At 41.3% G+C, this 12,709-nt stretch overlaps 1 protein-coding gene across 1 annotated transcript in view; it reads right to left on the bottom strand.

Moving 5' to 3' along the window:
• Positions 1 to 8,343: 8,343 nt before the first annotated feature.
• SH3BP5 (SH3 domain binding protein 5) overlaps positions 8,344 to 12,709 on the bottom strand; it is an 88,311-nt gene continuing 83,945 nt past the window's right edge. The window contains exons 8-9 of the mRNA XM_044293692.1: positions 10,707 to 10,967; positions 8,344 to 9,248 (exon numbers count right to left, since the gene is read on the bottom strand). Coding sequence (XP_044149627.1) covers positions 9,037 to 9,248; positions 10,707 to 10,967 — 473 coding nt within the window. The 3' untranslated portion in view covers positions 8,344 to 9,036. The remainder of the gene's footprint in view (positions 9,249 to 10,706; positions 10,968 to 12,709) is intronic.

The raw sequence follows: 12,709 nt of genomic DNA, 5'->3' as shown, positions 1-12,709 counted from the left end.
AAGCTGCATATCAACATCCTCATTTAAGGCACCTTGTTGATGGGATTCCTGCAATGGACAAGAGTGCTGAAATCTTAGTCCTGTCAGAAAGGGACATTCTCAGAGTACATAAAGTACGCGATCAGTGCAATGGGCCTGATGAAGCCCCTTATGCACAAAGACTTGACCTAGGCTGGGTAATAGTGGTGCTTGGACAGGATGTGTACGCCATCTGAGATCCACTCCTTCAAGACTTACGTGTTGGGAAACGGACGTGCATCCCACTTCATAATGTTGAGGGCACTTTTTAAAGTAAAGGAGAAGCTTTAACTACCTGATGTTACTCCTGTCCTTTGTGATGACAACCTACATACCACAGTGTTTTGTACTACAAGTGAGGACAACAAAATAGCCTTGTCAGTTGAAGACAGAATTCATCAAAATAATGGATAAGGAATTCTTTCTGGATGATTCTAGCAGCTGGGTTGCACCATTACCTCTTCGTGCTACAAGGGCTAAACTCCCAACCAATTATGAACAGGCTTTTTTGCAGATTCAACTCACTTCAATGAACACTAAGGAACAGGCCTGAAATGAAGGACCATTTCATCGTATTTATGAAAAGGATCTTTGACAATGATCACACCGAACCAGCGCCACCACTTCAAAGACGATGAGTGCTGGTATCTGCCTTTCTTCGGAGTGTATCATCCACGTAAGCCAAAACAAATCAGGATAGTATTTGACTCCAGTGCCAAACATCAAGGTGTATCCCTAAATGTTCTTCTCACTGGCCCGAATCTAACCAACAACCTTGTAGGCATATTTATGAGATTTAGAAGATAACCAGTTGCCATAACTGCGGATATTGAACAGATGTTTCATTGCTTCATTGTACGCGAAGACCATAGGAACTTCCTAAGGTTTCTGTGGCACCGTGACAACAACATGGACAATGAGATTATTGAATACCGCATGAAAGTACATGTTTTCGGAAATAGTCCCTCACCCGCTGTTGCAACATACGGTTTATGAAGGACTGCCATTGATGGAGAAAAGGAGCATGGCGCGGATGCTCGACACTTCGTTGAGAGACTTTTATGTTGATGATGGACTTAAGTCTTTACCTACAGACGAAGAAGCCATATACCTGCTCCAAAGGACACAAGGTATGCTTTCTGAGGCTAACCTCAGACTACACAAAATTGCCTCAAATAGTGTTGTTATGAAAGCCTTTTAACCTGGCGATCATGCCACATGGTTTAAGGACGTAAATCTAGGAATGGACATGCCACCTATGGCCTATGGTGGGACTTATTAAAGGACACTTTCAGCTTTCAAGTCAGCTCTACAGACAAGCCATTTACCAAGCATGGTGTTCTGTCAGTGGTATACAGCCTGTACGATCCAATGAGATTTGTGGCTTCTATCACCATACAAGGTAAAGCCTTACTTAGACAGCTCTCAGCGTCTATTAAAGATTGAGATGCTCCACTGCCTTCTGACAAGCTTTCAAAGTGGGAGTCCTGGAAGCAATCTCTACACGCCTTAGATGGAATCCATATACCACGCTGCTACACCTCAGCTTCCCTTGCTACGAGCCAGAGAAAAGAGCTTCACATCTTCTCAGATGCCTCTACTGAGGCCATAGCGGCTGTTACCTACCTCAAGGTGAGAGACTCTTCTAATTAAACCCACATAGGGTTTCTGTTTGGGAAAGCTAAGTTAGCACCTAGGCCTGAGCACACAATTCCTAGGCTTGAACTTTGTGGGACTGTGCTGGCTGTAGAAATCGCAGATTTCATATTACGCGAGCTAGACATTCAGATAGATGATACCAAATTCTACACAGACAGTAAGGTTGCTCTGAGCTACATAGAAACGTTTAGTCTGGTTGTATATGTCTACGTCAGCAACCGTGTAGAAAGAATCAGGAAATCATCTAAACCTGAACAATGGCATTATGTCCCATCTGAAATTAATCCTGCAGATCATGCTACTAGGCCAGTGTCTGCAAGTGAATTTGCAAATTCTTCCTGGTTAACAGGTCCAGAATTCCTGCTGGATCACACAGAAGAGACCATGGCTGATGTCTTCGGTCTTCTAGAACCTGACAAGGATCCAGAGCTTCGTCCTGAACTTACAACCCTCGTCACCAGAACTGCACAAAGACTCGGCTGTCAATGCTTTGAACAAGGCTTGTACGCACCATTGCAAGACAAGGCACTGTAAAGACTTTCATCAAGCCTATCACAGAACTTATTCTGCTTTTACCCTTTGGAGAGTGCACTTATTGCCTATGCTGCTGAATCCTGCCTGAAACTTAGCAAGAAGTGTTTGAACTTTAATTGTTACACTTGAAGCCTTACATTTTAGTTGTTGCATTATATGCCTGTTCTCTTTGTTTTTCAGGTCCTCGGACATCAAGTTGTTTATTTGCAATTATATAACTACCGTTGTGGTTTAATTAGTGACATTTTCAATGCCAGACGGAGAGTGTGCTGCTATGCAGTTAAAGCTATAGTTTAATTAATTGAACCATTCAGATATTCTATATTTAGTTATATGCTACCATCTAGTGGCCATTTTTGGTATTGCACTTGTTTTTCTTGCTCGTGATATCTGTGATCTTTTCCTTGCTCCACCCCTTCTTTTGCATCTCACTTCCTGTATCGTCATTCTCCTCCAGCATATGCACAGGTACACATGTACGCTTACAAAAGCATCATCTTTTGACCGCACAATACCAGAATCCATCTGTTCTGCTGTACTGTTATCTGGCTTACAGAATAAAGCAACTTACACGGATAAACTCAGTGTTGGTGAATTCAAGCTATCTGATAACGATTGTCCGCAGTGATTATATCTGCGTATACAGGCCAGGCATAGAGGTCTCACTAGGGATAAATCGCTATTACAACAATCGGAGTCAGAATATCCGCTCACGTAACCCTTTATGGACATCTTTATTTAAAGCCCTAACATCTCTGCCCATGTTTAAGTTTTGCTTGTATTTAAAATGTGGGGGTTCATCTTTGGTCAACCTAAACTTTCCCTCTGTATGTTTTCTCCCAAAACCAAAAGATATCCTAAGGCCTCTTTCACACGAGCGAGTTTTCCACATAGGTGCAGTGCATGACATGAACGCATAGCACCCGCACTGAATCCTGGCCCATTCATGGCAATGGGTCTGTGCATATGAGCGTTTTTTTTTTCACACATCAGAATTGCAGCTTGTTCTATATTCTGTGTTTTTCACCCAGCCCTGGGCCCCATAGAGACGTGAATAGGGCTTTAGTGAAAAACGCATTGCATCCGTATAGAATGCATTTTTCACTGATGTTGCTAGATTTGTAAATCTTAGTTTTTTTTTTACACGTGTGAAACGCATCAAAACTGATTGCACCCACACGAAAAAACTGAAACACTGAACACAACTGCAGACAAAACGGCCTGAACTTGCTTCCGAAATGGTGCGAGTTTCACTGAACGCATCCTGACACAATCCGTACCATTTATGTGAAAGAGGCCTAATAGATGGATGAAGGAAATTCCTGCTGGGAAAGAGAAATAGATTTTTGTATTCTTACCATTGGAATGTATTTCTGTTATGGTGGCAAAAAAAAAAAAAACTAACATATGAGCTACAGATTTTTGATCACTTTAAAAGTAAACGCCAGTAGCTAAAAATGGTTGTGTGCTCTGCATTGTATATTAACATAGACCTCTTGGCTAACATTTGGAGCTGCCATTTTTACTACCAAAAACTTAAAGTTGCAAAAAGCAATACTAAAAGTGCACAAAATGCCACTGAGAACCCACCATTAAACAAGCAACAGCCATCGGGAACACACATTTAGAGCCTAAATAGACTCATGCTGCACTGTGACTTGACGTAACAGCGCCAGGTCTTAGTGTGCACTACGTCCCAACACTGTACGCAGTCAGGACAGAGTCCAGAGTGGGGCCTGGAAAAAGTAGAGCCAGTGCTGCATTTCCCTCACCGCTACCCACACCTCCCACATGGTGATGAACACTTCCAAGGAAGCAGTCATTAGGATTTGTACTATAAAAAGAGTGTCTTACAGTCCCGAAAAATAGTTGTTTTCATGAAAAATATATTACCATTTTCTCAGAACAGCTCCAGTGCAAAAATGTTTGTCTCTATAGTAACATAGTTACTAATAGCGTTGAGCGAAGCAAGCTTCAGATGCTTCATCCGAAGTCTCTTCGTTCAAAACTTCTGAATAATACTGTACGGAGATTCGTCTCCGTACAGTATTAGAATGTATGGGCTGCGTAAGTTATTCACGAGTTCCTGTGCTACTTTGTTAAATAACTTCGGTAGTTCATTTTTAAAGTGGAAAACCACTTTAAGACCAAACTCTGCTTGGTTTGGTTTCAAGTTACTTCGGCTCATCAGAGCCCATACATTCTAATACTGTACAGAGACGAATCTCCGTACAGTATTATTCCAAAGTTTCTTACGAAGCGACTTCGATGAAGCATCTGAAGCTCTCTTCGCTCAACACTACTAACACACTCTGTAGTGTAGCAAGATGTAGAGAACAGATGGAAGGGAATATGAATGCAGGATCACGGGGCGTGTTTGCTGTGCTACTAGGGTGATGCATAGATGTAGATTAGAAAGTTTCAATGAAGACTATTTGCAAGGGGGCTCTTTTTCGACACATTGGAGCAATAAAAAAAAACTGGGCTGTGAATGTATATTTAGTCTTTAATTAAAGTGGACCTCTCTTGACTCCTGATGTGTCCGTTTTAGTAAATAATTGTATTTTCTGCAGCATCTCTGGTGAAGATTGATCAAGACTGGCGCAAAAAAAATAAATCTCTGAAAATGAAAGGATTAATCTGATCGGTTGCTATGGGCAACTAAACCAGTTTACTTTTCTGTGGATCTGTCCCTGCGCCTCTATGTCCTGTTCCTCTGTTATTCTTTCTACAAATTTATGAATACATTACCAACTGGGGGTGGGTCAGTGCAGCCAATTTCATACTATGTAGGGACACACCCCTTTTGCAAGGGACATGTTAGCACCCAGCTGGCAATGTATCCATTTGTTTTTTTGGAGAAACATCAGAGGAATGGCAATGCAGAGTTATACGAAAAGATGTTCTAGAATTGTTGGGTGATAAAAACAAGTATTTATTGAAACTGACATGTCAGGAATAGTGATAAGTCCTCTTAAATAACTAACTATAGAATGGACAGTTCTGTTGCACTGGAACAAAGGACCTCTGTAAGATTAGGGTCCATTCACACGTCCGTGGATCCGCAACACACCCTGCGGACAAGAATAGGACATGTTTTATCTTTTGCAGAGCTGCGGACCAGAAGTTCGGGGCCGCGCTCCGCAAATGCGGAAGAGGAGAGCACATAGAGAAGGAATGGGTCCGCACCGGTTTCGCAAAATTGCGGAACGGTGCGGACCCTTTTGCGGACGTGTGAATGGACCCCTAGGCTCTATTCACACCTCCGTGGTGTGTTGCGCATCCGCAACACACCCGCCCAGCACCACTATAGAAATGCCTATTCTTGTCCAATATGACATGTTCTATCTTTTGCAGAACTGCGGACCCGAAGATCGGGGCCGCGCTCTGCAAATGCGGACAGCACACTGTGTGCTGTCCGCATCCATTCCGTCACCATAGAAAATGAACGGGTCCGCAAAATTGCAGAACGGATGCGGACGTGTGAATGGAGCCTTAATGAAATACACAAGAGTTGAGAAACACTAATTTAAACAACCTGTATCCAAATACTTAGGCCATATGTATGTAACAGAGGGGTCCAAGAAGATCCAGAAAAGCAAACTGTTTAAGTGACAAGTAATATGGTAAAGTATAAAAAAAAAAAAAGAGATGAGTCCATCTAGTGCAACCTATTTTCCCGCCATCGAGTTGTATAGATAAACACAGATATTCTTGACCCAAAAGAGGCTTCAAACAATTGTCCCGATTGATTGGTAGCATGGAAAGATTTTACATTAATTGGGATATATCTGTTGTGCATTAAAGGGGATGTCCAAGATCATAAAATATCCTGGACAACCCCTACAACAGTTTAAAATAAATAAAAAATCATACACTCACCCGTACTCTAGCGCTGTTTTCTGCTGCACTCCTCTGGTACTCCCTTGTGGGGATGGTTCTTTACAAAACAGCAAAAGTGCCATGCCAGGATTTGGCACATCACCGCTGCAGCCAATGACTGTAGCTGTAGACCACTGAGGACAGTGATTGGCTGTAATGGTCACAGGCCCTATGCTTCTGTTTGTAAACAGCAGCGCTCCTATGGTATTCCTACTGCTGTTTGTAACCAAGCAGCGGGGGTACCGGAGGAGCACCACAGGAAATGTTGCTGGAGTAAGGGGTGAGCATATGATTTTTCTTTAAGACATTGTAGGGGTAGTCTGAAATTTTCAATTATCTCTAACAACCCCCTTAAAGGGGATTCCCCACGAAAGACATTATCACATCCTCAGGATAGGTAATAAACATATGATTACTCTGGGTCCTAACACTGGGATCCCCACCGGTGATGACAAAAGGGGTCCCATTTCCCCCGTTTGCATGGAATGCTTCAGTCAATCTTTATGGGACTGACTAAAAGCTAAGAACAGTGCTCAACTGTCTCCACCAGTCCCAAAGACTTTGAATGGAGCAGCTGCGCTCATGCAGGATTACAGCCTAAGGGCTCATGCACAGGACCGTATATATTTTGCAGTCCGCAAAAATGTATCTGCAAAAAATACGGATGATGTCCGTGTGCATTCCATATTTTGCGGAACGGAACAGTTGGCCCCTAACAGAACAGTACTATCCTTGTCCGTAATGCGGACAATAATAGGACATGTTCTCTTTTTTTGCAAAATGGAAATACGGACATACGGAAACGGGAGGCAAACTGTAGTTGTTGGTTTTTTTTGCAGTTCCGGATACGGTCCGCAAAAAAAAACGGAACGGTCACGAAAATAAAATACGTTCGTGTGCATGAGCCCTAATTCAGATGGGGGACAAGAGACACCAATCCTCATAATGGGTGGGGGTCCCACTGTGTATATGTGTAAATATATGTTTCCTGTCAGTTTCTGAAGACCACCTTTCAACATGTGTGTTTGTAAGAATAACTGGAAATATGTAAATTTTAATTGCATGAAACACCCTTTAATACACTTAACTCTATAAGAAACATACAAGATGTGACACAAAACAGATAGCAGGGGAAAGGTCACATTCCAGTAATAGTAAAGTGGGAATGATACAATAACATAGAAAACAAGCTAGCTTATTATGCAGCTACTACAAGCTAGCAGCATGGACTCCACTGTCTCCAGAGAGCAGTATCATGGCCTCCTCAGCAAGACCATGCACTATACAGGGTGGCCACAGGTTGTTTACTTGCATTATATATCTGGGCCAAGATACAGCGTGAACATGGAACTGAGAAGACTTCTCAGAACTTCAATCATCCCATATTGCTTACCCAATATTTACACTGGCTAATGAGGCCATCTACCGTAGACAAACTAAAGCCAATGAGGACAATAGTGTTTGGAGAAACCAATTAGACTCTAGCTGAGCCAAGGTTGGAAAGGGTTACCATGAATGACACCATAGTGTTTCTTCTCAACGTGTACATGGCCTTATCATGTAACCATTGCTTTTTGTATTCATATATTGTATAATTGTTGGAAAGTTATCAGGATTAGTAGTATCTCTATGGCACATGGTAGAAGTCAATTAAATACAGTGAGCAGTCCGTCATCGTCATTTATCCAGGTAGCTGTGGATAATCTGCATCCTTTGCCCACAATAAAGTAAACCACATTTAATATGACAGACAACAGATGACTCTTATACGTCCATCATTTCTCATATTTTTAACATGTAGCAAATGGAGTATAAAGTTGTACTTCAAAAAAAGTGCAGTTTTCAAAAGAGAATTACTTTTTAAAACTAATGGACTTGCGTGCTTCAGTAAAGTATGTAGCTAAAATGACTGGAGTGTGCGGGTAGGTAAGAGGACCATGGTGGAACAATCCTGATGCAGAACATTTTATTGAGGGAGTATCTTCTATGGGATAGGGGAGTCTAGTTATATAGAACTGCCAGGCGTCGTTCGACATATCGATGATTGATACAATGGGGATGCTGTAACATTTGCATTTTTTTTCAGTTATTGACACTTTGCCAAAATGTGGGGGCGTTGAGTTGGAGAGGCGTGGTCAAAAATGCTCCACCAAATAAATTCTAAAGCCAGAAAATGGATAAAAGCTACACCTGGTCATAGCAAGTGTAGATTTAATTTTCCGTCTTTAAGGCAGCCTAAAGACGCACAGAATTTATTGAGAGCTTTTATTGGCGCAGTTCACTCCAAGGTACTTTTGTTTAACACTGGTACATGAAATGCTGCTCTAACTATATCTACTTCAATGGCTTCACAGATGACTATGGCTAGTCTTCTTGGCGAACTAACAGCTGGTGATAAATACTGATATAAATCAAGTACTCGAAGAAAGTGCTCAGGACCAAAGATGAATAATGGGATCTATGTAGATCTAGACAGATTCAAGTTTAAGAAAATGATTTCTATAATAAATGCTTACTTCACATTACACGACATTCAATGGGAGACGTAGGTGCATATTATACACTGGACAGCAGAATCTCGGCTTCACCACTCAAGAACACAGTCATATATAGCAAAGACTCGAGAAACAGAAAAACCTTGCTACTAACGCTCATTTTGGGATTTCTCCCATTTGGCAAAGACTCTCAGATGCATTGTCTCAATTATTGCTGTAATTAATCGATATCTTGCTTTTCGGCCCTAATTCCTAGATATATGGTGAATTAGGGCAGCAAACAGAGTAGATGCCTGCTGCCAAAGCCATCTGTACTTGCTTCATCACACCGGCTCATGCTACGCATCCATCCTTCAAACCAGGTTACATCCCAGCAGTAGGCACAGCATGTGCGGAGAGAGAGTTGTTGGCACAGGCAGTCTGCTCTGTAATCCGTATGTCACATTGTTCACACTGGATTGACCAGCGCTGGTGGAGCAATGGACTGAGAGCGCGTACATTTCTTTGTGTCTGTGCTGCTTTCATGGTCTGCACACTCCAAAGACAGTCGCTTCATCTTGTTATCGAGCACAGACAAAGCTCTAGGTTTAATAATGTTACTGCTGCTGTTGTTATTTATTCTGTCTTGGGCTTTGCTTTCTGACCCTTCTGCCCGACTGCCTTTATAAAAAAAATAAATAAAAAAAAAATTATTGACAGAACAAATAAAAACTTGTTAGTTATCGAAAAATAAGATTGTCACATTGTACACCTGTAAATGTGTGATATTGAAATCGTAATTTTAAAATGAATATCTATTCACAAGTTAAACAGGTCCCAAATTCTTAATATATATCTGTATGGCGATTGAAGATGGAGAACGCTAAATCTGCTGCATAGAAAAGTAAAATTAAAATAAAATAAAAAATTGTCAGTGTGCAGCCAACACTAGGGGGAGCTCAGATTCAACCATAAAGCAGTATGCACAAAGCTCCCCCAAGTGGTGGCTGCAAACCAGAATTATTTAGCTTCAGAACTTTGTGAAGGAAAAGCAGGGGGCATGAGGCTATGCATTGGAAAAACATAGACCAGACTGCAGCATTAGCTGAAACATTAACTAACACAGATTGTTGGACCTAAAAATGTCATGGTGTCAAAAGTTGGGCATTCACTTTAGTGACACTAACTGAACACAGCTTGGTTTTTAGCTAGGTAGGAAAGTTCCAGCTGTTCCCCAGCCCTATAACATAACATACTAACATAAGAAAACCATCTACTTCAACCTATTCTTCTACTATGTCGATCCAAAGGAAAGCCAAAAAATTTCATGAGGCAGAAGCCAATTTCCCTAATTTTAGGGGGAAAAAAATCCCCAAAAATTGTTAGGCACAGAATGGCAACTTATTATCTATCCACGGAATAGATGATAAGTATCTGATCGGTGGCGATCACAAGTGCAATGATCATAAGAACGGGAGGTCCTGTGTCTACCATTAGAATGGAGTGGCTCCAATTTCGGCATCATTGGCAGTCATTATTTATTCTGTGGGCAGATTATAAGCTGTCATTATGGGACATCCCCTTTTACATTTTGTAGCTCTTGTATGGTTTTTCATTTTTCCTGTATGGGCGAGGTTCTGTTCACATCAAGGTAGCCATCATAAACACAAACCAAAGCAAAGTGCCTGATCTGTTGCAGACCAAAGGTAACGTATGGTCCCCACTGACTTATAATCGGCCCTGCCGAGTTCTGTGGTGGTGTCTATCATTTTGACAGGAAAATGAGTGCTGTATGCAGCTCTATTCTTCCCATAAACTAAGTCAGAATCTGTGAAAGAAGCTCCTGAGGGGGATGTGAACACAGCCTTAGCTAGCCAAATGAAGATTTTACTGTGACGTGATGGCCCTTTGTGCTGTTCACAATATGAATGATTTTCCCAGGGATGATATTATGTCTTTTTATATACTTTTCAAAAGAAACAGCTAAATAAAGCAGTCGGATAATAGCGATTACTAATAACTACTGACTAAACACTGTAAAATATACTGAAATACGCCTTTGTTCATGTTCCGTTGTGATGCAGAAATCCTGATAATGCAGTCATTTGAACACGACGTGCCCACATCTTATTTGCTTACCTCTTTCCAAATCACACTCGGGAGAGGACGCCCCGCTGCATTCACTTCGGGGACCAAGAATAGGCGATATCAGCCCAAACTCAGAAAGAGACATGGGGCTTGATAAATCTAAGCTGCCCGGCCGGTTTGCAGGAGGAAAAGGACTCAGAACTTCTGAAGGACTTGTTGGGCCAGAGCTAAAGCTTGATAGAGACTGAGTCTCAGAGTCTTCTTCTGAAACCAAACTGCTGAGATTATCATCTTCAAACACCTCAGAGGTCACTGAAAGAAATACATGTATGAATAAGTCTAAAAGCAGTACACTGGACACTGGGAATATTCTCCATTATACATGGGAGAAGAACAGAAACCTGGGTGGTAACGCACCCTTCAAGCAAAAACATTTTTTTTATTGTCTCCAGGCAAAACTGGGCATTGGGGGGGAGAAAATGTGGAGTATGTATTACAAAGAAGAATACTATGGACTGGTAGAAATGAGGGGTTGGGACAAAAGAAGGCAATTAAATGAATGACTAATAGATCTTGTGCGGAATTTTAGGGACTGAAGGTGGGAAGCACATTCTGAAACCCCAGCCTTGGCAAACAAGTTTGTCCTAACCCTGTATGTATGTTTCAATGGGATGTAAAGAAAGGTAGGGTATTGGATTTTAAACAAATCCAGCAACTTTGTGCATCCAATTCAAAAACTCTGGACTGGAAATACACTTTAAAAAGGCATATGACTGGCTTTATGGTCCACTGCCATCCATGCTGCTACCCAGAGAAAGTTGGGCAAAGTCATCAGAACAGTGGTGTGGCACTTTTCTGCTATAGCTGGCACTTTGTTCTAATGATGGATGGAAGTCACACCAGTTAGACCCCCCCCCCCCCCCCATCTTGGAGATTGGTAGCATATCCTGGTGATATGCCAACGAAGACAAGACAACCTGTTTATGATCTATATACACAATCATCCCATTGAATGAAAAGAAAAAAGTGTCTCTCATCTGAGCCAAATGTAATTACAACTACACTGGAAGCAGAACTACCTTTGTTCTGATAAACACTTTCTGCTGAAAATGACCTGCTGTCTGGAAACCTTCTTATGTCAAAAAATAGACAAAATGAGAAGAGCGACCTCCAGAATAAGTGTACTCCTCTTCAGTGAACAGATAAAGTCATGCAGGCAACAAGGCCGGCTCTTTCCTGTGCGGCAGAACAAACAGATCACTTGACTTGCTTTTGTCAGGTCATCCCCTTTCACTGTAAATACAGGATGCCATGTTGTGACTGCAGACATACGACCCTTGATTCACTTACAGGGCGTAGTCTGGTGGCTCAGCTTGAAGGCATAAACCTTTACTTATCAAAGTTCTGTTTGCAGCTACGTCTTGTGAAGTGACTTAAGAAAATGGCCGGCCTTGCAATCCATTTTATTTACAAAACTTCTATTTTATCCAAATACTTAGTTATGGCAATTGTAAAGGCAAAGTTAGGCTCTGTTCACATCTGCATCGTGGCTGAAGCAGTGCCAGATCTGAAATACCCCATGCAGCCCAATGAATTATAATCTTACGGTAGCCATAGTCATAGGAGGTTACTTAACCACCTCAGCCCCCCTAGCTTAAACACCCTTAATGACCAGACCACTTTTTACAATTCTGCACTACACTACTTTCACGGTTTATTGCTCGGTCATGCAACTTACCACCCAAATGAATTTTACCTCCTTTTCTTCTCACTAAAAAAGAGCTTTCATTTAGTGGTATTTCATTGCTGCTGAAATTTTAACTTTTTTTGTTATCAAAATTTACTGACATTTTTGCAAAAAAATTACATCTTTCACTTTCAGTTGTAAATTTTTTTAAAAAAAACGACATCTATATATACATTTTTCTCTAAATTTATTGTTCTACATGTCTTTGATTAAAAAAAAAAAAAATGTTTGGGTAAAAGTTATAGCGTTGGTACAAAAATGTGAATTTCTGCTTTTTGAAGCAGCTCTGACTTTCTGAGCACCTGTC

Source organism: Bufo gargarizans, chromosome 5 (assembly GCF_014858855.1).
Source record: "Bufo gargarizans isolate SCDJY-AF-19 chromosome 5, ASM1485885v1, whole genome shotgun sequence".
In the NCBI taxonomy this organism is placed as follows: domain Eukaryota; kingdom Metazoa; phylum Chordata; class Amphibia; order Anura; family Bufonidae; genus Bufo; species Bufo gargarizans.
Note: the sequence above shows the minus strand (reverse complement) of the source record. Positions and strands in the feature narration are given on the sequence as shown.